General features: G+C 45.9%; 2 protein-coding genes across 2 annotated transcripts in view; one reads left to right on the forward strand and one right to left on the reverse strand.

Annotated features, from left to right (window-relative positions):
- The first annotated feature begins 7,378 nt into the window (after positions 1 to 7,378).
- NOXO1 (NADPH oxidase organizer 1) lies at positions 7,379 to 17,793 on the forward strand. Its single transcript, XM_060282775.2, has 8 exons — positions 7,379 to 7,571; positions 8,235 to 8,315; positions 8,453 to 8,528; positions 9,393 to 9,573; positions 11,866 to 12,059; positions 13,206 to 13,310; positions 14,584 to 14,701; positions 15,707 to 17,793. The coding sequence occupies exons 1-8, from the start codon at positions 7,482 to 7,484 to the stop codon at positions 16,377 to 16,379; spliced, it is 1,518 nt and encodes a 505-aa protein (XP_060138758.1). The 5' UTR covers positions 7,379 to 7,481; the 3' UTR covers positions 16,380 to 17,793.
- Positions 17,794 to 18,701: 908 nt separating this feature from the next.
- The window catches only part of TBL3 (transducin beta like 3), a 28,298-nt gene continuing 21,966 nt past the window's right edge, over positions 18,702 to 25,033 (reverse strand). Inside the window, exons 18-22 of the mRNA XM_035131087.3 lie at positions 21,678 to 21,736; positions 20,842 to 20,945; positions 20,136 to 20,207; positions 19,559 to 19,717; positions 18,702 to 19,001 (exon numbers count right to left, since the gene is read on the reverse strand). Of these exons, the coding sequence (XP_034986978.2) occupies positions 18,886 to 19,001; positions 19,559 to 19,717; positions 20,136 to 20,207; positions 20,842 to 20,945; positions 21,678 to 21,736 (510 nt within the window). The 3' untranslated portion in view covers positions 18,702 to 18,885. The remainder of the gene's footprint in view (positions 19,002 to 19,558; positions 19,718 to 20,135; positions 20,208 to 20,841; positions 20,946 to 21,677; positions 21,737 to 25,033) is intronic.

Here is a 25,033-nt window from a genome sequence, read left to right on the forward strand (position 1 = left end):
CAATGGTGTAGACAATACTGAACTGAATGTGTTACTCTGTGTTGGGCAGAGAGAGAGAGAGAGAGAGAGAGAGAGAGAGAGAGAGAGAGAGAGAGAGGAACTGGCCCAAGGTCACCTAGTGCAGAGGTCCTCAACCTTGGGCCTCCAGATGTTTTGAGACTACAATTCCCATCATCCCTGACCACTGGTCCTGCTAGCTAGGGATCATGGGAGTTGTAGGCCAAAAACATCTGGAGGCCCAAGGTTGAGGACCACTGACCTAGTGGACTTCATGGCTGAGTTGGGATTTGAACCCTGCTTTCGCAGATCCTAGTCCAGGCATAGGCAACCTTGGCTCTCCAGATGTTTTGGAACTACAACTCCCATGATCCCTGACCACTGGCCATGTTAGCTAGGGTTCATGGGAGTTGTAGTTCCAAAACATCTGGAGAGCCAAGGTTGCCTATGCCTGTCCTAGTCGAACACATCCAAAACATATGGAACATTCTAGCTAGGAAAGGCTGCTGTGGAATTGCTTGCTGCTTACCTGATGCAGATGGTAGGTCTGAGTACCTGCAATTGCAAATTTCCATGCTTTTTGGTGCATGAGCAAAACTGTGCAGATGTTCTGAAATGTTCAGAATTGCCTTGATGCTCTGCCACTGAGCTATGCAAATTGATTCAGTAAACCACAATAGGATTGCTCTGTTAGCTGCATATGTTGGTTGTATCTGGGTGCTAGGCAGGGGTGACCCATGCAGTTTAGCCACCTGGGGCAAAATGGTCACTGCCACCTTCTGGCCCCACCCGCTGCGTTCCACATTTGCTGCTGCTGTGCCCCAGCACTTGCCAAACTTGGCAGGAGGCAGGATTTTCTTTAAAGTGTTGCTGCTTGCTTGGCTTCTCTGCCCAGGTGGAAGCAGTGGAACAGGTGGGTGAAGCGCTGCCTCTTGCATTCTGCTGCCAGATACGCAACTTGGGTTGGCTGGCTGTGGTGCTAGCAATGGAAGAACAAATTCAAGAATCTCCAAATTTTAGATCCACGTTTTCTGTTTATATTTATTTTCTTCTACATTCAAATGCTACCTCGTAACACTTTGCCTGCTTTTGTGTGTGTGCGCACACTTAATTTGCAGGCGCTGCTGGTATTTGCACTGGACACAGTCGATATGTATCAACTTTATTTTTATTTTTTACAGGAAGGATGTGAATTTCCAAGGGCCCTGTAAAGTCCAGAGTTACCGTAAGGTTGATCTGCTTTTACGGTGGGGATCATTCACATGGTCTCTCATCTGAGCCTTGTGAATGGAGCTGAGCCATTGCTTCCTGGTTTTAAGATGTTTTGGCATGGGTGGGGTTTCTTTGAATTTTTTTTCCTCCAGAAGCCGAGCGGAAGAACAAACTGACATATTAGAGCCTCACTGAATGTGACTTTGTGTATGTGGGGGTGTTACTTTTCTACATAAAGAGGAAATGCATCACCCACAAAAAAAACATAGATGTGCATCAACTTTTCATATGCTAATTTATTATTAATAATAATAATAATAATAATAATAATAATAATAATAATAATTGAATTTATATCCAACTCTTTCTTCCAAAGGAGCTGAGAATGGCAGATGCACAGTTTAAAAGCCAAGCCAAGCCATTCTAAAACAGTTAAAACAGTTAAAAAAACAATTATAATTAAAAACATGTAAAAGCAGTTACAGTTTAACATTCTTCTATCCAACTATCTTAGGGCAGAGGCGTAACTAGGCTCCTGTGTGTTCTTGGCATGAAACCATATTGGTTCCCACCCCCATCTCTTGCACCCTTGGCAGGAAGCTGTATTAGCACCTCTGAATCTAGAGAGACCATGGACCAGAAACTCAAAAAGTCGCACTTGGGCTTCTGCAACGGCTTTGGAACTGCCCATCAGCAACAGGACAGAGGCTCCAGGCCTGGACCTCATGCTGAATTTCTGCTTTGAGCTCCAGAAACATGGCACATGTAGCAAGCCGGTGTTGGAACTGCCCTGTCAACCTCTCTTAAGCTATCTAGGAAATTTTTTTGACACTGATGTTCTCCCATTCCCCCAAATGACCAGGGCAGCAAATAGCTAGTAAATGTTTAGGTTGGGCTTCTGAGTCAGAAAGGTGTTTTCCCAAGGAAATAAGATAATAAATTGTGGCAGTCAAGTATGACATTTTTACTTTTACTTTGTTTTCACATATGAGGAAATCAGAGCATGCAAATTCACACTCCAGGTTGCTGTACTGTAAATATTTGCAATCTCTGGACTACATTGAGCAGGACTTTTGACCACGGATGTTTCTGCAGTCCTTTATAGTGTGGCATACCAGCTTCCTCAAGGGATCATTTCTCTTCTCCATCAGCTTCCAGCTACTTGAGGTCTGGGATGGAATATTTTTGATTCAGGAAAGATCTAAGAATATTACAAGAGATCCACTGGATCAGATCAAAGCCCATTGTTGCACAAGACTTCCCAATCAACGATGGTCACATTCACACAATGCATTTAAAGTGCTATAATACCGCTTTAGCATGGTATGCTAAAATAACTTTAATATAGCTTCCCCCAAAGAACGCTGGGAGGTGTAGTTTGTTAAGGGTGCTCAGAGTTGCTAGGAGACCTTTATTTCCCACAAGGAACTACAATCCCAAAAACATTTATCAATCATATTCCCAGAGAACTCTTCCCAGGAATTTTTGGGAACTGTAGTGTACCCCCTCACAGAGCTACAATCCCAAGCAACCTTAACAAACTACAGTCCCCAGGATTCGGAGGGGCGGGGAAGGAAGCTGTGTGCTTGAAATGTACATTAATTGTGCCCTAAATGTATGGTGCAAATGTGACCTATGTCTGTGTACTTCTCACTACGTGTATTCATGTTCATGGGGATCATACAATCACAGAATTGTAGAGGGAGAATTTATGAGGGAGTCTGTTCAACTGTCAAGCAGCTCTTCCCCTCATGAAGTTATTCCTGAATACAGTCATACCTCGGTTTAAGTACGCTTCGGTTTGAGTACTTTCAGTTTAAGTACTCCGCGGACCCGTCTGGAACGGATTAATCCACTTTCCAGTACTTTCAATGGGAAAGTTCGCCTCAGGTTAAGTACGCTTCAGGTTAAGTACAAACTTCCGGAATCAATTGTGTACTTAAACCGAGGTACCACTGTACTTATAAATTCACAATCACCTTTCTTGTAATTTGAATCAATTGGTTCAGATCCTTCCCTCAGGAATAGGAGAAACTTGTGTTGTCAGATAAATTATAATGGATTATTTCTCAATATTGATAGAGCACCAGGGAATTCCTGGGTCTGCAACCCTTAGTGGCCCTTTAGGATGCCTTGCCTGAGAGCAGGTGCTTGCACACCATGGTTTTTAAGCACATTCTCTGCCAATTAATCCTGGGAACGGTAGTATTCCCATTATTTGTTAATTGTAAACTACAGTTCCCAGGATTCTTTGGGGTGGGAAGGGGAATGTGATTTAAACATATGCTGTGTACGCAGCCTTAGACTTTGGAACAAATGGCTTATTTTATTATTTATTTCATTTATACCCCAGCTTTCCTCCAAGGAGCTCAAGGTGGCTTATATGGTTCTCCCTTTCCTCATCACAACAACCCTGCGAGGTAGGTTAGGCTGAGAGGCAGGGACTGGCCCAAGGTCATCCGGTGAGCTTCATGGCCAAGTTGGGATTTGAACCCTGGTCTGCCAGATGTTGGTCCGGCACTCTATAACCACACTGGCTTATGGGGGCTTTCCCCATTTTGATGGAAATGTGAACCCCTTCCCTTACTTTAAAATGTGGTATGCCAGCCTAGTTAAGTTTTTTTTTGGGGGGGCGCCTCCTGGTCATTGTGCCAAGTGGGACCCATGGATATTTACCCCAGATTCCTGCCGTGATGGCACCACTGCCTGACAGGACCGTCAGATCCTGGAGCTGGCCTGGCCCCACAAAAACCCTTGTGGGGCAGAGCGTTGGTGGAGCCGAGTCAGCATTTTACCCTTGCCAGATAGATAGACCTATTTCGTGAGCAGATCCCACTGTGGCTAACTTGCTCTCTTTGCCCAGCCAAGAATTCTTCAAAGTTTTGCTCGCAGTTTGTACCACTTCCTGATGCCCTGTCTGTTCACCAGTCGTCGTGCCCCCCACCCAACGTGTTGCAACAATATACAGTACTTCAACCCCTTAATAATTAACAGCACATATCCATCAGCATCAAGGAAATAATATTGACTTTGCAAATACTGCCGTACTTATCTGTTTCTTTGGGGGAATTTCTTTAATTTCAGCGTTTCCTTGTCAAAGTCAGAGACATGACAAGGGTACTTTGCGCAATGCATTCCTTGGTGAGGGAGAGGAGAGAGAGAACGGAATGCAAATTTGGGAGGGTAGGAGCAAATAGCTGCATAATTGGGCAGTGCTTTTGTTGTTTTAAAAAAAATCAGGTGTCTTGATCAAAGCGCCCCGTGGGTGCCAGCACAAAATGGCTGCCATGGGCATAAAAAAAGGGGAGTGGGTACACACCAAAACCACTGAACAAGACCTTGTGAACCATCACCACCAACCACAGTGTAAAGTTCACTGTGATTTGTACACCATCCTTCAACCTGGCACTCTCCACATTTCTCAGCCTAACCTACTCCATAGGACTAGTTACAAGTAGGTAGCAGTGTTGGTCTGACGTAGTTGAAACAAAAAATAAAAATATTCCTTCCAGTAGCACCTTAGAGACCAACTAAGTTTGTCATAGGTATGAGCTTTCGTGTGCATGCACACTTCTTCAGATACACTGAAACAGAAGTCACCAGACTCTTATGTATAATCAGAGGGTGGGGAGGGGTATCACTCAGAAGGGTCGTGGGAATGGGTGATTGGCTGATAGGAGTGGTAAACCTGTTAACGACTGTTAACGACTGCAATTGGTCTTGCAGGAAAAAGCAAGGGGTGAGATGGCTAAAGAAAGCTTTATCATGTATAATGAGATAAGAATCCAATGTCCTTATTCAGACCAGGTCTCTCCATGGTTTTAATAGGGTTGTTGTGCAGATTAAATGAGGATGGGGAAAACCATCCTTTGAAAAAAATGTGACATATAAATACAATAGAATCATAGAATTGCAGACCAAGGGTCATCTAGTCCAACCCCCTGCAATGCACAAATCACACTGAAATCATCATAATTGCAATAATAATGTTTTGGACTACTGTACATTATTTGTCTCTCTGTCCACTACGTAACTATTTACAAAATTAATGTAACTTAAATTCATTTCAGTGTGAAGGAAATGTCAAACTGATATAGAAAAAAGTCACTAACTATGTATCATTTCAGACTTAAACAAATAACAAAGTTGTGAATGAATATTGTATTCACCTGATGGGTTTCCTTTTCTGACCACAGATGAACACACAAGCTGCAGCGATCTCTGTTCCGATTTTGTTTTTGTCTGAATTCTCTAAAATTCCTACTCATGATAAAATAACTCCCACAGATTGGAGGTTCAGAGCACTGGGAGTCAGCTGGCTTGGCCCATATGAATGAAGTGTGGTCCGTGTGTGTGGGGGGGGGGTGGTGGTGGTATTTATTAGGATGCGTCTTCATTGAGTTTGAATTGGTGGAACAAATTAACAAATTCTGCTCCCTCCATTATCCCTGTGTGTCTCTCTTTCCAAATATGGAAGGCTGGGGGGGGGAGGCAGGTTTTGGATCAAAAGCAGGTCGAGGGCATCTGCCTACAAGGTGCAACAGATGATGTCACAATTAAAATGCATCTTGTATCAACATATTTTTTTTAGTAAGCTGGCAATCCTCATAAGCAGAAGCACCAGGGCTAACTTGTGCATTTGTTTCTTACAGACATTTCTGCCTGTGATATATCTTATTATTACCGTATAAAGGTAAAGGTAAAGGGACCCCTGACCATTAGGTCCAGTCGTGACCGACTCCGGGGTTGCGCGCTCATCTCGCATTATTGGCCGAGGGAGCCAGCGTACAGCTTCCAGGTCACATGGCCAGCATGACAAAGCCACTTCTGGCGAACCAGAGCGGCACACGGAAACGCCGTTTACCTTCCCGCTGTAGCGGTTCCTATTTATCTACTTGCATTTTGACGTGCTTTCGAACTGCTAGGTTGGCAGGAGCTGGGACCGAGCAACGGGAGCTCACCCCGTCACAGGGATTCGAACCGCCGACCTTCTGATCAGCAAGCCCTAGGCTCAGTGGTTTAACCCACAGCGCCACCTGGGTCCCTTATTATTACCGTATATATGATGCTTAAAAAAAACTTTATTCTATTTTATCTGTTTATTTTTAAGTCAAGCTGGGTTTTTAAACTACAGTAGTTAAGATTGACTGTTAACTTTGCAGAGTAATTCAGTCTTGGAAGCCGCTCCAAAGGGAGCAAGGGATGGTACCTGTGAGGGACAAGGGATATTGCGAAGTCCCTCCCATCTTGAGGTCCAGCCCATCCCCGAGCATGGAGGAAAGCAGGGAGAGTTCCGACTCAAGTGGGGAAGCAGGAAGTGGTGTCCGAGGCTCTGGCAAGGTAGCGGAGCCATCGTCCCAGGTGGGACAGGAAGGGGAAAGCAAGGGGGGTAGACCGATCCCCCCAACTCCGGAATTGCGCAGGAAGCGTCGGGGGAAGAGGCTGGGTCTCCCTAAGTTGTTATGTTGGAGAAAGACGCGCCAAACGCCATTCGGAGGTTCTGACTCAAGCGGTTAAGATGTGTCTCTGTAAATAGCACTGTAAATACGCAGCACCAAATAAAAGATAAAATGCAGAGCGGTGTGGCGTCGTTACTCTGAAGTAGCCCATCAACACCCCTGTGACAGTACAAAAAAAAAAACCGCAAAAATGAAACCAAAAGAAGTACCATAACCTTTTCAGCTTGCTATAGCCAGTGCAGCAAAACTTCTCCCTTTAATGTGGAATGAGCTTTGTGGGGTAGCAACTAGGGGGAAAGTGCTCTGTTGTCAGGGTGTGGATAAAAGGGTCATGACTCAGTGCATCTCTTTTGTATGCAGAAAGTCCAAGGTTCAACCTTCAGCATCTTCAGCTAGGGCTGGGAATGCCCCCTGCCTGAAACCCTGGAGAGCTGCTTCCCATCAGTGAAGACAATACTGAGCAAGATGGGTCAAGACATAAATATAAGGCAGCTTCCTATGAGATGTGAGCCTGTGTCTCCCTGCTCCTGTCACTCTATGCCACCCTTTTGAATGTGCCAAGGTGTAGCAACAAACAAAGAAACAAACAAACAAGGTTGATCTCCTGAGAGATGGCCTTGTAGGCGGTCTGGGCTCAATACCTACCTCCTTTCCCCAAAGAATCTCACTAGGGTTACCAGAACTTGGAACTTCTGGGCGGAGGAGGAAACCTGAGTTTTAGAGCCAGCTGGGAAAAGCTGGCCCCTCCTCCCTGGGTGCTCCTAAATACCTGCCTGCAGGAAGCAGGTGCTTCAAAGAGATCTTGCAAGACAGATGGAGCATCATCCTCTGGGGGAGATGAGCAGCGGCAGGTTTCCCGTGGAGGTGAAAGTAGTGGGCTTGCTGAAGCACAGAAAACAAAAGGTATTTCAGTTGCCCCTCTGCGACTCCCACGGTTAATGCATGTGTGTTGGGTCTGAAAATATTTTTAGGTGTGGAATTGATTTTAATTTGTTTTTATATATGGAGTTGATTTGAATTGTTTATTGGTTTTTTTTACTGTGAAATAACTCTATCAAAAATCATAGAATCATAGAACCGTAGAGTTGGAAAAGGAGACAAAGGATCATCTAGTCTAACCCCCTCCAATGCAGGAATCAGAGCTAATGATTTCCTGGCAGATGGCCATCCAACCTACGCTTAAAAACCTCCAATGAAGGTTTTGCGATAGTCTGTTCCACTGTCGAATGGTTGCTACCACCACCAGAAAGTTCTCCCTAATGTTTAGTCAGAATCTCCTTTCTTGTAATTTGAACCCATTGGTTCTGGATACTACCCTCCAGAGCGGCAGGAAACAAGCAATCTGTGTGACAATCTTTCTCCTATTTGAAGAAGGGTGTCATATTACCTCTCAATCTTCTCTTTTCCGGGCTAAGCATACCCAGCTCCCTCATCTGTTCCTCATAAGTCTTGGTTTCCAGAATGTAGTGTCTGGTCCTAAACAGGCCCACCACCCTAAGAGATGGCTGGGAGGCACCCAGGCCCTGTAAGAACCATCTGCTCTATTTCCCCCCCCCCCCCCCCCAGGTCTGGATGCTTTTCGTCTCGTGGTCAGATCAAAACAACATTCTCATCTACCGGGAGTTTGAAGAATTTAAGAAACTCCATGTAAGTTTGCTTTTGAACGTAAAGGGAGTAAGATTTGAAACTGGGGAGGCCAGTTTCCCCTGCTTGTGCACAATGATCTCTGTTGAGAAGCTTGATAGTAGTACTCATTTTCCCTTCTTGTTTCTCCCATCACTTAGAAAGTCTTGAAGAAAAAGTTCCCTATTGAAAGTGGTCTCCTGAAGAAGTCCGACCGGACCATCCCCAGGTTTCAAGGTAACAGGGGAAGAAGGGAGGCCTTTCATTAGATTTTAATTTTAATCGGATTGGGGACATCTGCTGTTTGCATCCCTTGCCTCTCCCATCAACAGAGATAACTTTTAGTTTCTCCTCCTTGTAGTGGGGGAAATGCTGTATCCCCACTCCATTGCAGTTGGGTTTTACAACAAGCTCGGTGACCATGGCTCAGGGCTAGAGCATCCGCCTTGCATGGAGAAGGTCCCAGGTTCAATCCCCAAAGTTCAATCTTTTGTACAAAGGCAGCTTCCAATGTTTCTTCCCCACTCTCAGCAGCTGTACCATTGCCATGAAAAGACTCTGTTCCATGGCACTCAAGGGGGTGGGGGAAAGTTGCAGCTTGGAGGTAGAGCACTTGCTGTGCATGTAGAAGGTCTTGGGTTCAATCCCCGGCACCTCCAGATATGGATGGGGAAAGTCCTTTATCTAAAAACCTAGTTAGCCTCAACAGCTGTGAGCCAGATGGATCAGTGATCCAACTCACTGTAAGGCAGCTTCCTTTGTTTCTCATACTGTTCCATAGCTTACTGTTGACAACAATCAACCTCCAGATGTTGCTGAACTACAACTCCCACCAGGCTTACCAAGCACAGCCAGCGGCCAGGGACAATGGCGTTGTAGTTCAGCAATATTTGGGTGGGACAAAGGTCCCCCGCACCTGAGGTAGGTAGACCCATGATCTGATTCGGTATAAGGCAGCTTCCCATGTTTTAGATTTACCTTTACAATACTTGTAGCCTCAAGGCAGGAAGTATAAAGAAAAGGGGATGGAGGGGAGGTGCTGCCAAGAGCTACCACACCATCCCTTGATGGCTTTCCTCCTTCTGCTGGGTCCCCTCCAAGATGTAAATGTGATGCTGAAGAAGAACCAGAAGTTGAGCAGGTGCCGGGAGAGTCTGATGTTGCTGGAGATTTACTGTCAGGAGCTCCTGAAGACAAAAGCCAGGATCTCCCAGGGAGAGGATGTCATCCATTTTTTTGAAGCACAAAGCCGAGATATGGATCCTTCTTTCCCAGAGAACAGGTACCATCTTTTTTAAGAAATGAAATTATATATATATGTATTTAGAGGGGCTGGTGTCTCTGTGTGCATTTTATATCGAAAGGTGGGTTGGTTTTTTTTTTTTTTTACAACAATTAATTATAATATGGAACTTGCCCTCAGGTTTACAATCTAAATGACACAACAGAAAAGGAAAAGGGATGGGGAGGGAGGAGAGTAAAAACAAACTTAGGCAACAGGGCAACCTCTTTGGATATCTTAATGGTTGTCCTTAACTGGGCAGCTAAGGCCCTTAACATAAAAAAGGAACTGGTTTGGTTGGCTCTGCAAGTTTTCACGTATAGATTTTAACCTCACAGATACAGGACCATAGGTTTGGAAGGGATCTGTGGGTAACATTCCAGAATGACCCCCAAAACCTATAAAAAATATGGTAGGGCTCTGTCACTCCTTGCCTGGTGACCAGCCTTCTGTGACAACAGTCAATTCATGAGTCAGAGCTGCTTGCCAACTTTTACCTCCCACCTTCACAGCACTCCTGTGTGTGCGGTCCAGAACAAAGCAACACCCGTCACTGTGGCTTGTCTGTTCAGACCAACCCTAAAGCAAAGTCAAACCGTTGTTTGCAAACCCACTTCACATGTGGTTTCCAACTTTGGCTTGCCAGCCCCTAGCAAGCCAGTGGGCCTGCCACTTCCAATATTATGCCAAAATACAACGAAGCTTCCCAAATGTTGGAAGTGATTCTGTGTCTGAAGTTAGCTTTATTCATTGTACTGGTTTTAATTCTCAGGGTTGCAGACATGGGAGTGTTGCTGTGGCAAGGATGAGGAGAGAGGGTGGTAAATAGATTGAGCTGAAATAAAAACATTTTAGTTATGACCCTAAGAGCTGCCTTCATGAGCTGCTGACTGTCATTTGCAAACAAACTCTGACAGATGCAAGAGTGGTCATTACAGACTGGCTCCTGAAAGCTCCCCCCCCTTTCATTTTTTTGGTAGCTGAAACTGACAAATTAACTTCTGTATGTTTTCAAAATGGAAAATGACATGAACTACTGCAGAGATGTGCACATTTCAGAGTATGTTGAAATAATAATTGAAGCAAAATGCCACATTGAAGGAAACTGCTAAGGATCATTGTGTATGTGGGTTTTTATAGAGCTGATCTGTCAAATTAATTGATTGAGATACTTCGAAGATTCCTAACTAAGATACCTCACTGGCCTGCAGCCAACATGGCACCACGGATTTCTTTATGGTTATATGAGTTTGAAGCATTTGTCTTAATTCTAAGCAGTGACATATCAATGAGATATTGCTATTGATAGGCCATGTTTTCATAGAATCATAGAATTGTTGAGTTCGAAGGTACCCCAAGGTTCAACCCCCTGCATTGCAGGAATATGCAGGTGTTCAATGACATTGCCGTAATCAGCACCACACTATTTTGATTATATGCTTTCCTACTTTCTTTGCATACTTTTATGTACGGGGGAGTGCCCTAACTCAGTGGTGGAGCATTTTTTATTTTGCATGCAGAAGATCCCAGCTTTGATTCTCAATTACATTTCCAGGTAGGGTTGGGGGAAAGCTCTTGCCTGAAACCCATAACAGCTTCTGCCAGTCAGTGACAGATGGACCATGGGTCGTTGCTTCCTATATTGCAGTCTGCTGCTTTTCTGATGAGATGTTTTCCAGGATTCCAGCCTTGAAAGACACCGAGTAATATATACTGTACTAGGCAAAGTCTGCGGGGAGAGTTTCTCCTGCAGGTTCCAAAGATTTCAGAAGCCCACTCTGGAGAGTGACTTGGAGCAAGGCTTTAATGCAGCTGCCTCTGTTCTGTGGAGTAGCATTCGTGTTGAAATACAACTGTCTACACTTCCCAGAAACAGTTGAGGCATTTTTGTTCCAACAGATTTCCCAGCTAGGTAAACGAGTCTTCACCGTGTGTTTTCGCTTGTTAGGGTTTCAGTCCTGTTTCAAATGTATTTGTTGTATTTGTTGTTTTAAAGTATCTTATGTGTAAAACACCCAGAGACACTGATTCTGAAGGGAGTTAATAAACTAATTACAATAATAGTAATAAATTGTGTCACCATGGATGAAATTAGACTGGAGACCAAGCGCAATGAGAAGACAAGTTTTCCCAATCTGCTGTAATTTCTTTGGAATTTATTCCAGTTCAAAAAGGGACATAGAAATAGAATCATAGGACTGGAGTTGGAAGGGACCCCCCCAAGGGTCATCTAGTCCAACCCGCTGCAGTGCAGGAATCACAACAGACAAATCATTCCTCCCACTTTTGCAGCATTGTGATTTTGCCTTCTGAAATGGGACCAGGGAAGAAAGAGACACCTTTGCCACCCAGCACAACCATCACCCAGCCGGTCATCTCCCAGAGTTATAGGTGCATTGAAGCCTATGAGACCAAAGACACAAGCAACAGGCTCTTCAGAGCCACCAAGGGGGAAATGCTTGAAGTCCTCACGAAAGACAGGACAGGTATGTTTGAAGTTTTAGTGTTTGAAGTTTTATTCTGTTTTTAATGTTCTGTTGAAAGCCGCTCAGAGCGGCTGGGGAAACCCAGCCAGATGGATGGGGTAGAAATAATAATAATAATAATAATAATAATAATAATAATAATAATACCGGTAATAATAATAATACCGGTAATAATAATAATAATAATAATAATACCGGTAATAATAGTAAAAATTGTAGAGTTGGAAGGGACCTCAATGGTCATCTGATCCAACCTCCAAAAAATATGCAGGAACCACAGCTATTTCCTGCTCTTCATCAAAATAAAAATTGCAGATCGGTTCACAAATAATAGCACAAAATACACAGCAGAACAGCTTTCGCCAGCAAACCTTCCCCTGTCCCATATCCGCTGCTGATGCTGCATTCTGGAAAACAGGTACAGCACTGTGGCTGTGAGATTTGACCCACAAATCAGGAGTTCCCAGATTCAAATCTCATTTCTGCCATGAGCTCACTGGCTGGATTTGGACAAGCAGGCTTCTCTCAGCCACCTCCCCTTTTCTTTCTGAGAATAAAAATATCTCATTTTTAAGGTTGTTGTAAGGATTATTGAGCAGGGATGTGGGCTAAACCACAGAGCCTAGGGCTTACCAATCAGAAGGTCGGCAGTTCAAATCCCCTCGACGGGGTGAGCTCCTGTTGCTCAGTCCCAGCTCCTGCCAACCTAGCAGTTCGAAAGCACGTCAAAGTGCAAGTAGATAAATAGGTAAACGGCAGGAAGGTAAACAGCGTTTCCGTGTGCTGCTCTGGTTTGCCAGAAGCGGCTTTGTCATGCTGGCCACATGACCTGGAAGCTGTACGCCGGCTCCCTCAGCCAATAACGCGAGATGAGCACTGCAACCCCAAAGTCGGTCACGACTGGACCTAATGGTCAGGGGTCCCTTTACCTTTACCTTAAGGATTATTGACAGAGTTGGGAAACCTGTGGCCCCTCAGATGTTGTTGACTACAACTCCCATCATCCATGCTCTCACAAAATTGGGATTAAGGGGTGGAGTTGACCCCACACTCATCAGGTTCTGTCTTTAAAAAAAAAAGAAAAGACACACTGGGGGAAACTTGCAGGTGGACTCAGCTTCCTTTCAGGGCCATTTTTTTCTGCAGGATGGTGGCTGGTGGAAAACCACTGGAAACAAATTGCCTGGTTCCCAGCCCCGTACCTGGAGGAGACGGAGGAAGCAGCTGCCACTGAGGAGACAGAGGAGACAGGTGAGTCTGTACAAGTCTCTCAAGTGACTCTGATGCTTTCTCATAGATGGGAACACCAGGCAGGTGCCTTAGGTGCTGAACAGGGGCGTCTTAGCCATAGAGGCTACTGGTGCAAGGTGCCACGTGCCACGTTCTGGAGGGCGCTTTGGAGGGCGCCTCCGCCATGCCATGCTGTGCCGTGCCCAGAGCCTCCTCCCTGTGGGAGCAGCTGCCCTCAAGCCCTGCTGGGAGCGCCACTCTTGCCCGCCTCTTCTCGGGCTGCGGCCGCTGTTGCGGGGAAGCCGGCTGCAAGCCTCCCGTTGGCGCGGCAGCCAGGGCTCCCTGGGCGGCAGCGCTGCGCAACCGCTTCGGCCAAGCAGGCGGAGGCAGAGCACAGGTGGCAGCATCCCTGTCTCCCTTTCTGCCACTGCCGCCGCCATTGCCGCCTCTGGCTCGGCGATCTTCGTAAAGCGGAGACACCTCGCCTGCCCGGGGGGCGGAGGAGCTGCGGGAGGAGTGGCGCGGTGGCCCCATTTGCGCTCCGGACCAGGTAACCTCTCCAAGGAGTGTGCGGGGGCTCCCCAAAGCGGGTGCACGAGCCCGTCTTTGGGGCCGGTGGGAAGAGACAGGGGTTGGATTCCCGGGCTGGGGACCTCCTGTTGTGCTCCATCGAGGCGGCGGAAGGGAGGGAAGGGTGGGGGTGGGGGTGGGCGCCCGAGGGATCCCTGCACCATGGCACCAGATAGGCTTAAGATTGCTCTGGTGCTGAGTTAGGTCATTTGGCACCTCTACCTCAGGGTTGCCTCCATCAACCTGGTGTCTTCCAGCTGCTTTGGGCTACAACTCTCCCATCAGCCCCAGCTTCATACAGCTATGCTGGCTGGGGCTAATGGGAGACAGAGAGACAGTCCAAAATATCTGGAAGCAAATCCCCTAATGCAGGCATCCCCAAACTTCGGCCCTCCAGATGTTTTGGACTACAATTCCCATCTTCCCCGACCCCTGGTCCTGTTAACTAGGGATCATGGGAGTTGTAGGCCAAAACATCTGGAGGGCCACAGTTTGGGGGTGCCTGCCCTAATGTATGGCTCTTTATACATATTTTTGGGTTGAAGAACTGCACTGCAAGATCCAGAAAAGCAATATGGAGGACAGCTGTACTTCAGTTTACATCTTGGTTTGGGAAATTGCCTTTCCCCATCCCAGTTGCCTTTCTTCTTCCTTGCTAATGTGGTGTATTGAATTTAAGAGAACAAGTAGTGAGCTGGAAACAATTCCTCCTCTTTTCTTTCAGGGATGCTGTATTATGTCACACGGGCTTATGAGGCCAAGAAGTCAGATGAGCTGTCTGTGACGATTGGGGTTGTGGTGGAAGTGCTGGAGAAATCAGATGATGGATGGTGGCTTGTTTGGTAAGCCAGTGGGGCTGGGGCTGTTGATCAGGATAACTTGTCTGCTAGCGTTCCAAGCATTGGTAACAGCAAAGTTTGATTACTCAGTATGGAGCTACCCTTGAGGTTGGTTTGGAAGCTGCATCTGGTACAGAACTCAGAAGCTAAACTGCTGATGGGCACCAGACATTGTTGGCATATTATCATAATTATCACTGATTTATTAACTGCCTTCCAACCACCATCTCAAGGCATTTTACACTAATTAAAAGCAAGTAATCCCTCCCCACCCAATCCCATACATTTAAAACAAGACTGGAGAAGACTGAGAAGTGATGTAACAGCCATCTTCAAATATCTGAAGGGCCATCACATGGAAGATGGAGCCACCATCAGGGATGCCTTTTAGTAATCAAAAGCTTGGAGATGCCATCTATGTCATCTATATATATAAAAATGTAAAAAAGGTGAAACTGTGGTCTCCACTTTTCTCCGAAACCGCTTGACCGCTTGTCCTGGAATTTGGACACAATGGTCCATGCCACTACCTGAGTGTTTGCACAACCTCGGATTGCTCACATCTCATACCTGCGCAGGTAAAAACCTGCTTTTCCACAAACTAAAACAGCGCCCTCAAGTGGCGTTATTCCCACAGCTCCTCCTCCACCTCCTCCTCCCTCCCCATGGAGTCTAGCCCACACCCACAAACCCCGCCTCCACCACGAGATCCTGTAAAACAGGGGGACTCTGAGACTCAGGGGAATCTGAAGGGGGGGCTATTACCCTCCATTTGACAGACTAACGCACAGCAACGCATGCAGGGCCAGCTAGTACAAAATAAACTAAAAACAGTAGAATGAAAGGTAGTTCAGCCCTGTGAGAGGTAGCCTGCTGTTCCAGGATGCACAGCAACATTCCCCACCCCACCCACCTGCAAAAAATGAAAAAACAAACAAACCCACTTTTGTCATCCTGGATCTTATTTTGCTTTTAAAGTGACATGTTTTTGCATTTTTGGTCTTTCAGGTATAATGGGACTACAGGCTACGTCCCTTCCATGTTCCTCCAGCCATACAGAAACCCTCACAGCAAATTCTTGGCTCTCGTCAATAGCAGCCTGTGCTATTCTATGCCAAACCTATCTCAAGCTACTAGTGCCTTGAGTAAGAGCTCCCCAAGCCAACAGAGAGGCTCCTGTGGGGGTGCTGCCCAGGTTCATTCAACCAATAGGATGGTGGAAATGCAAGAAGGCGACACCCCCCCAAGTAGAAGGAGATCCCACTCTCTGAGTGTGTCTGTGGCCATAGCCACATCCGGGCTGGCAAGCGGGGTGGACTGCTTGTCTGACAGCTCAGGAAACGTGAGTGGACAGGGATATGACTGGCCCCAGAATCCAGAGGTGAGGAACAGCACCTCTATAGAGACCCTCCTCCTCTGTTCCTCAAGGAGTCATGGCTGTCTCTCCCCGCCCCTAGAGAGCAAGCATCGAAGCGACTCTGGCTTTGAGGAGCAACCGTTGGGCTCGTTTGATACTTTGCTTCGCTCCTCAGTTTCTGAACCCCCTTCCGGTCATCCAACGATACCCCCACGCCCTCAGACCCATGAAATCCTCCAGAATTGCACCACCATCACCAGAAGAGCCCTGCAAGCGGCTCTGGCCAGGGCCAGCCCCACTGCATCCTCTCAAGCCTGCCAATGAAACGGCAACATAGAGGGTACAAAACCGGGGGGGGGGGTAGCAGGAGCTGGTTCAAAACACAAGTGGGGGGGGGGGAGTGCCAGCACTGAGCAAGGCAACACATGCAGCACTACTCGTGTGCATTTAGAACTCGGAGCCTTAATGCTTGGAGTGGGTAAAATGGAAGCGACTCTTGCAGGCCTCTCTTTACTGATAAACAGGTTCAGTTAGCTCTTGATACAGGAGCCTCCCCCAACCTGGGGTCCTCCAGATGCTTAGAACTATAACTCTTACATCAGCCATACTTGCTGGGGCAGATGGGAGAGTTATAGTCCCCTCCCCCCGAAACGGACAAACAAAAAACCCCGACAGCTGCCTGATTAAGTAAGGCTGAAAGTACCACCCTGTTAAATGTGTGGTTCCCCATACTTTGCCTTTGGACTAGGGCTGGGGAATCTGTTGCCAGCAAGATGTTGGACTACAACTCCCAGAATTTATTGGTCATGCTGACTGGGGTTAATGGGAGTAATCTATCACTGCCTTTGGGTGATCCCCAGAGTGATTGTTAATGCTAAGAAGGCAATGGATTAATTTGAATGGAGTTGTGTTTTCTCAAACCACTAATGTCTGAAATTCCTTTCCACTGTGGTGTGCAATTTGACTTGCTTGCTTGAGCAATCTCAACATCTTTTATCTGCAAGCACTTGTGGCAGAGTGCTAGATGGGTTTTTGATCTCTTCCCAATCCTCATAAACTTTCTTTCAGTGACTAATATTGTAGTTGAATTTAATGGGCTCAACATTAATATATTGTTATATTTTAAGGACATATGGGATGGAGCTGGGTATATACCGTAACTCTGATCCAACAGGACCCCTATAGTGTTCTTAAAACATCTGGGGGGGGCAGTAGATTGGGGAAGGGTGTGGTAGGCTTTCCTTTTGAGTTAATATGTAGATTGCAGAACGAAGTCTGCAAAAACATTTTAATTTATCATACAAGTACTGTGATACATACTCTTTTCTTCTAATTCACTTGGTATGTTATTCTCTTTAGATGCATTTCTAAATATGTAAGTACCGTGTTTCTCCAAAAATAAGACACTGTCTTATATTTATTTTTCCTCAAAAAAAACACCATGGCTTATTTTCAGGGGATGTCTTATATTTTTTCTTCCTCCTCCTCCTGCCGTGGCCGGCATTGCTGCTGCGCCTATCACTATGTCTTATTTTGGGGGTATGGCTTATATTCCTTGAATGCTTAAAAATCCTGCTATGGCTTATTTTATGACTACGTCTTAAAATAGGGAAAACAGGGTATTTAAAAATATTTACCGGTAAATTGATTATTTTAAGTATTTAAATTGGTTGTGTTATGTTTCAAGCACTTGGTGTAATAGGGTGCATTTAAATAAAAAATTATAGTCAATCCTTTCATTCACGAGGTGTGTATTTTTAGGAACCACCTTATTTCTGAGATTTTAAGATGCTTTAAACTGCTTTTAATATTGTGCTTTAATTGTTGTACCTTGGAAGCTCAGAACGACACCACCGAACACCAAGCCACTGGATACCTTGAAATGGAACTGGGTGGGGGATGTGTTATGTGGTGGGTTGGGCTGTTTACACACCCTTCTTTTATCTCTCTTTTTGCCGCCCATGGCAGCCATTTTGTACTGGCAGCGCATTATATCACCCTTTGCAAAAGCACTGCCCACCCCACCGTGATGTGGGGAGGGAGTGAACAGCCTGAAAGCCAACGTCCCACTGAGAGCCACGGTTTGCCTCACACAGAGCCAAGGACACAGTCACCACAGTGCTGTTTATGACCTTTGCTTAAGGCTCTTTGTGAAGCTAACTGAACTTCAACTCTTCACAGACCCCTCATAATCTCTAGCCCCCTTGCCCCCTAATGTTAGGCTGCCTCTTTTATAGCCATAATGTCGTCCTTGGGGCAATCCCCACATGTTTCCCAGTCTTCTGATATGGCCTCTGATGGTCAGAGCCACTGCCTATTTTCATGGTGAAGCTACAGAGGGAAGGTGGCTTCTCTTGTCTATCCCTTATCACCACCAGAACAGCCATTTTGAACTATGGCTCCCCCTCAGCCTCAACTGGCATGGCCATTTTAGACCATAGCTCCCCCTCACCCCCCAGGAAGCATAGCTGTGGTGAGTGGGGCTTATGGGAGTTGTAGTCCAAAACATCAGGAAGGCACTGAGTTGAGGAAGGCCAAGGCAACCTCATCCAAGCTTCCAAAAGAAGAAAAGAGGACATTCATCTAAGGAACACAAACCCAGGGACACACGTAGCTAAGAATGGAGTATTATTTCATTCTGAAAACTCAGTATGCAAAATAATTTTATTTCATTTTTAAATGTATGTGGGAAGGGATGTATGTGGGAAGACACTCTTGGGAGATTTATGCCTTTACAAAATGAAAAAGGTACATTTGTGGGGGTTTTTACAAACCAATTCAACATATTCCACCGGTGAGAGCAGTACCAACTGCTGGCACCCAAAGCTCATCACGTGTCCATCTCCTCATCCCACTTGGCGGCGTCAGGCAGCTTCATGTTTTGCCACATGAAATCGAGGAACATGGAGGCCTGCAGTAACCGGCCCAGCCTCTGGAAGTGCCGTTCTGCAGAAAGAGAGAGGCAGGGGGAGGAATGAAAGTTGCCTGTTCCTGCCACATCAGCAGCTGCTCCCTTCCAAGTTCATGGCATTCAAGCTGCATTCTGAACTCATCAAGGGATCTGCCATAAGAAGATCAGTAACGGTGGACCAGAGAAGGGCCTTGGCTCAGCGGCAAGGCATCTGTGTTGTATGCAGAAGGTCCCAGGTCTAATCCTTTGCAATCCCACCTGGAAGCCCTGCTGCACCCGCTCAACAATCTCTGTTTTGGGATCAGTCATGGTGTAGTGCAGTGGCTGGAATACTGGATTAGAACTGCAGGGACTCAGGGAAAAATCACTAGCTCAGATGTTTTGGCTCACTGGGTGACCTTGGGCCAGTCGCTCTCTCTCGATAACCTACTTCTACAGGGTTGTTGTGAGGATAAAATTGGGTTGGGGGAGAGGGAACAACGTACAGCTCCCTGGAGGAAAGGCAGGGTATGAACCCGTAACTGAAGATACAAACATGGGGTGAAGCCTGGGGTGGGGTGGGATGGGGAGAAGTATTCAAAAGGTCACTTGCCTGTGTATGGTAGGAGAGACTCCACAGCTGCTTTGATCCCTTCATACTGCAAGAGGCTCTCTGGCGTCTCATGCTTGAGGAGGGTTTCCACCACTGCCTGAGCCTCGAGGTAGTTCCGCGAGTTTGTGTTCCACGTGATGGAAAACTTCAGCACAGCCTCTGGAAGAAGGGGTTTGGGAAGACATGTCAGGACGGAGTGCAAGTTGCAGGCAGCGTGGCCACCTTGAACCAACACACCTCTCTTGCGAAGCGTGGCCAGGTCTGGGCACGCTTCTGACCTGCGCCTTTCTTCAAGGCAGGGAAGCAGATCCAACACCCCTCCCCACCCCAGTAGAAAAGCAGCCTGCGGTGTTGGTGGGAGGTTTTGAATCAGAAAAAAATGCCCCGAGGGCACAGGGTCAAGCAACCTCTCCTCTCACCTGTCTTCTTAAACTCGCAATTTTCCCATGGCTGTTGTTCAAAAGGACAAAAAAAAAGACTTTGCGAAAGGGCAGCTGCTGGGTAATTGTTAAGTTCAGTGTGTACACACACACACACACACACCTTTAGAGGTCGTCCCTGCACCATACCAACTAACCTTTCTGGTCTTTCCGAAGCTTCAGGAGGTTCTTTTCCAAGTCTTCTTTTCCATTAACCTCCTTAAGAATAGCTAAGAAAAACAACGAACAGTCAATCACTAATAAATCCGTGTGTGTGTGTATAGAAGAGGGGTTAAGGAGTGGTTTCACAATCAGTCCCACTTTCCCAAGAAAATCTGGGAAATGTAGCTCTGGGAGTGGAATGGGGATCTTCTAACAGTGAAAGAAAGGACACTGTGGCTTGGTTGCCAGAGTGTCAGCACAGGACCTGGGAGAGACCAGGGTTCAAATCCCCATTTGGCCATGAAGCTCACTGGATGATCTTGGACCAGTCAATGCCGCTAAGCCTAGCATACCTTGCAGGACTGTTGTGGGGATTAAAGGAGGAGAATGATGTGTGCGCCACCTTGAGCTCCTTGGGAGGAAAGGGGCGGAGAATAAACAACTCTCAGCACTCTTAACAAAACTGCAGTTCCCAGGATTCTTTGGGAAAAGAAGCCACAACTGTTTAAAGAGGTATGATATTGCTTTAAATGTATAGGGGAGACGGGGCCTTGGAAGTAAGCCCCATGGAACTCCCTGTGAACAGAATCATGTTGCAAGGCCCAGTGAAAGCAACAGAGTGGGGCTCAACAGGTTTCTTCTGGGCTCAGCCAAGACTTAAGGGAAATCTCCCTTAATGTTCTCTGTTATGAAGAGCCTTACCCTTGACCACCGACAACACCGTGTGTGGCCGGTCCAAGGAGATTGCCAAGCCCAGTGCTTTCAGGTACCTCTTCTTATGCAGCAAGTTAGACAGCTTCTGCTCTCTGAAAAGACAAAGCAAGAATGAGAGGGTGCTGGATCACAGCTGGCATTTGACAAAAGCATGTTTCTAGCTGCTGTGATGACAGAGAAAAGCTAAAATGGCAAATGCTGTATCTGATGAAGACAGACCAGGAGGTGAATGCTGTGAAGGCCTCATTCCCAGGCATGCCCCTTTCTTCTGCTCCATGGGCCACCTGGATGGACCCTACCCTGTTACTACCCTGTTTTGCAACCTGGATGGAGCCTGGAACACATGTGGAAATCTCATTCTTTGACAGTCCTCTTGGCAAGCAGCTGACCCCCTACTGTAAAGCCCTCATGGGAAGGATGGCCAGGGCCATCTTGGGTCCTATCTAGTATCTGGCATGCTGTCAGTGCCTGTGACACCCCCAGGGTCTCCAGGTGGTCATTGAGGTCAACTAGCCCAGACTTCCCACTTTCAAATACTTGATGGCACCACTTATAGACTCAAGCGAGATTCTCCAGGAGTGTCTCGCCCAGGAATAGCATCCCACTATCAGCACTGATGCTGGGAAGGGCGAGGCAGCTAGGGCTGATGGGAGTTATAGTCCAAAACATTTGGAGGGCAGCAGGAAAGGCTGCTGTAACCACTCGCTACTTCAGCTCTCTTATTTATATGTGTGCACTTTTATGGGATGGGTGGCAATCTTTGGGGAGCCTCCCCCCAGAATTAATCCCCAGCCCAACTGCGGAAGTTGCCCCGAGATACTCACTTCAGAATCTGCTCTTCCTGCTTCACTTGTTCCTCTTCAAGCTCAATTTGAGTGACATCCTATTAACATATAGAAACACAAAAAAGGGAAGTAACAGAAGAAGAAATGGCAAAATGGAATGGCTGATGCCTTGGAAAATGCAAATTCTGAAACTCCTGCGGGATTCCCCCTCAGTTTTAGAACTGAAACAGCCACCCATCGTGGAACGCAGTCATGTTTTCAGGTGTTACCCTCGTCCCACCAGGCAATGGAAGAGTATGCTGTCAAACTGACTCATGAAAATTAAACATACATACTCAAGTCCTTTACGGAATTTGCGTATTATTTTTCTTAGGGAGAGATATTTTAGATTTTAAATGTAGAACAATTTTATGCAATCTGGTGGGACTTTGTATTTTACATTTCAAACAATGACCTGTACGACTCCTTACCGCCACCTACCCAAGAAATATGACTCTCCTAATTTATGTGTTAGTTTAATATTCATACGTACAGTTGTATTTGCCACCATTGTATAAGCATCTCCTTTAATGACCTTTTGTGCTCTTGTGGTGAAAAATAAAATAATTAAAAAAGAAAACGTAATTATTGCTTTTTTACCCAAATAGGGCAATATCCAGTTAAGTTATACTCAAGGCAGACCCACTGAAAGAAATGGACAAGCCCCTTAAATCCATTTACCGTATTTTTCAAGGGATCTATTCAGAGTACAATTAATGTTGACTATCACTGGCAACAGAGAACCAGAAAGATGAATTATCTCCAATTTCTTTGGGGGGGATGATGTCAATCCATGGGAGAATTGACTATGACATTGCTCCCTCCACCCTGGGGAGCCCTCTCCCCTCTCCATCTGCTGCAGTGGGAGGTTAAGTGTTAAGAACTCTGATGTGTGGGCACATCAGTCCCCACCAAGAAGAGGAAGCTTGCTGCTGGACCCAGGCACCAGCCTTAAGGAGAAATCTTGGGCTAGAGGAACCAAACTCCTAAAGGAAAATGTTGCAATATGTCAGCAAACTTCAGGCTGTACATGGTTTTATTTAGGCACAATCAAATTTCTATTGATATTACCGTGCATCCATTTCATACAGATTTGTAGTTCCCTTTGTTAAACTCTTGTTTAGTCAGATGACTAGATTCAAAGAAACAAATACTGAATCACATTGCTTGCGAAAAGCAAAAAGAAACAAAGTTGTTTGAATTTGCAAATTGTTCAAGGGATGCAAGTTTTCACCAGGCAAACAGAATTTGCCTGCACCCAGAAGGCTTCCTCCACTGGCTACACCAAAAGGTGAAAATGTCCATTAAGAACCAACTTACAGAACCTTTCGCACTTAAGAGACAGCAGTGCCCACCATCACGGCTGGCATTTGCATTTGTACCAGAGCCCTAGGCGACAGCTTTTAGAGCAAAACTGTTCTGTTAAAAAGCAAGGGTGGGGAAACCCCTGCCTGGTGGGTCAAATTTGACCTGGGGCGAGTTCCAGTCTGGCCTGTTGTGTCGTTCCTCACAAGTCATGCTCACCAGCCCCCTTCTGCCACCAGGTCCAGGGCAGGTACAGCCACAGCTACACTGGAACAATTGGGAGGTTAAAAGGAGCTCCTGGTTGTTCCATTGCTGGGGCAAGGTGCTGAAGGGTTTCATTAAAACCACGTCTAAAAAGGAAGGGAAAAGCTCTGTTTTCGCAGCTGCTTCAATGCAAAATTTTACACAGTTGTTCAAAAATCATTTTACACCATTTATCAAATTTGTGAGAAAGAGACAATTACTTACAAAGTGCCATGAAAACTTACAAACTACCTAAAATAAAGTGAACTTGCAATATCAGATTTTACTAGGTTCTTATAAATTCTTGACTCAGTTTTTCGTTTTTTCTTGTTTTTTAAATAAGTTCAAGAAGATTCAAGAAGAAGGTAAGTTCAACGATGCTCCCGGTAGCTGTGAGGTGCAGATGAACCCGCGTATGAAGTTATAAAGAAGACAGGGTGCCAGTATTCTATCCCCGTTTCGCCCTAGCAGTCCATAGAGTTGAGAGGCTGCTGTTTTGCCCCCGGTGGACCAATTTGTTGCGGTTGGCGGATAGCACACTCCCTGAGCACAGTTTTTCTGGGCTTCTTCAGTAGTCTTGAGCCATTAATGCATTACTAGTGCTAAATATAGTTGAAGAGACAATTTCTTGGCTTAAGCATAAAAGACTAAATAGCTTAGCCAACGCTGGCACCCTGTCTATAACTTCATACGCGGGTTCATCTGCACCTCACAGTTACCGGGAACATCGCTGAACTTAGCTTCTTCTTGAATCTTCTTGAACTTATTTAAAAAAACAAGAAAAAATGAAAAACTGAGTCAAGAATTTATAAGAACCTAGTAAAATCTGATATTGCAAGTTCACTTCATTTTAGGTAGTTTGTAAGTTTCCATGACACTTTGTAAGTAATTGTCTCTTTCTCACAAATTTGATAAATGGTGTAAAATGATTTTTGAACAACTGTGTGAATATTTGTTGCCAAAGTGCTGTACGGGTTGCACTACCTTTATCAGGCATCCCCAAACTGTGGCCCTCCAGATGTTTTGGCCTACAACTCCCATGATCCCTAGCTAACAGGACCAGTGGTCGGGGAAGATGGGAATTGTAGTCCAAAACATCTGGAGGGCTGAAGTTTGGGGATGCCTGATCTTTATCAACAGTCCAGGTTGCATTTTTCCAGCACCAATGCAAAATTTGGCAGGTAGGTTATGCCACCCACCCATCGAAGCTGGCCGGCAGAGGCAGGGACAGTTGAGTATCTGCTAAGAAGCTTCCCTAACTCTGTGTTAAAGGCATCAGGACAGAAATCGGCAAAGATTTCTCTTTGTAGTGGCCTTACTCCAACCTGTTGGACTATAACTTTCACCAGCCCCAGCCACACAGGAAACGCAAGCTTATATTTTTGAAGGCAACAACCACCAAAGAAGCATGGAGCTTGTATCAATTGTGCCTTGAAACTTACAAATCCATCTGTTAGGTACCTAAGTGTGAAACCGTTGGTCAGTTTGCAATGGCTGGCAAAGACTAAGTCATGACAGCTTTGTTGAACAGAAAAGAGGATTTGTACGGATGGTTCCATCTAAAGAGAGCACGGCTTAAAACATCAGTGCTACCCAAACACTGTTGATTGATATACCTGTCTTTACCAGCACCGGCGTGCTGTAGGGAGGTGAGGAGCCTCATCCTGAAAAGAGAGGCTTGTGGGCTTATTGGATTGCAAGACCATCATTTGGAATCAAGGTTTGCAACCAGTTTTACTGGTTACGCTCCCTCTGAAAAATAAGGCAAACAGATTGTGGGAACTCCTGGACCTAGTAAGGTTTATTTT

Source organism: Zootoca vivipara, chromosome 13 (assembly GCF_965207765.1).
Source record: "Zootoca vivipara chromosome 13, rZooViv2.hap1.1, whole genome shotgun sequence".
NCBI classification, from domain to species: domain Eukaryota; kingdom Metazoa; phylum Chordata; class Lepidosauria; order Squamata; family Lacertidae; genus Zootoca; species Zootoca vivipara.

Bases quoted from the DNA above. Each gene is read 5' to 3' on its own strand.
- NOXO1 (XM_060282775.2), top strand. From the start codon at position 7,482: ATGGAGCATCATCCTCTGGGGGAGATGAGCAGCGGCAGGTTTCCCGTG. The intron at 7,572-8,234 runs GTATTTCAGTTG...CCCCCCCCCCAG, and splicing joins TGAAGCACAGAAAACAAAAG to GTCTGGATGCTTTTCGTCTC. The intron at 13,311-14,583 runs GTGAGTCTGTAC...CTTTTCTTTCAG, and splicing joins TGAGGAGACAGAGGAGACAG to GGATGCTGTATTATGTCACA.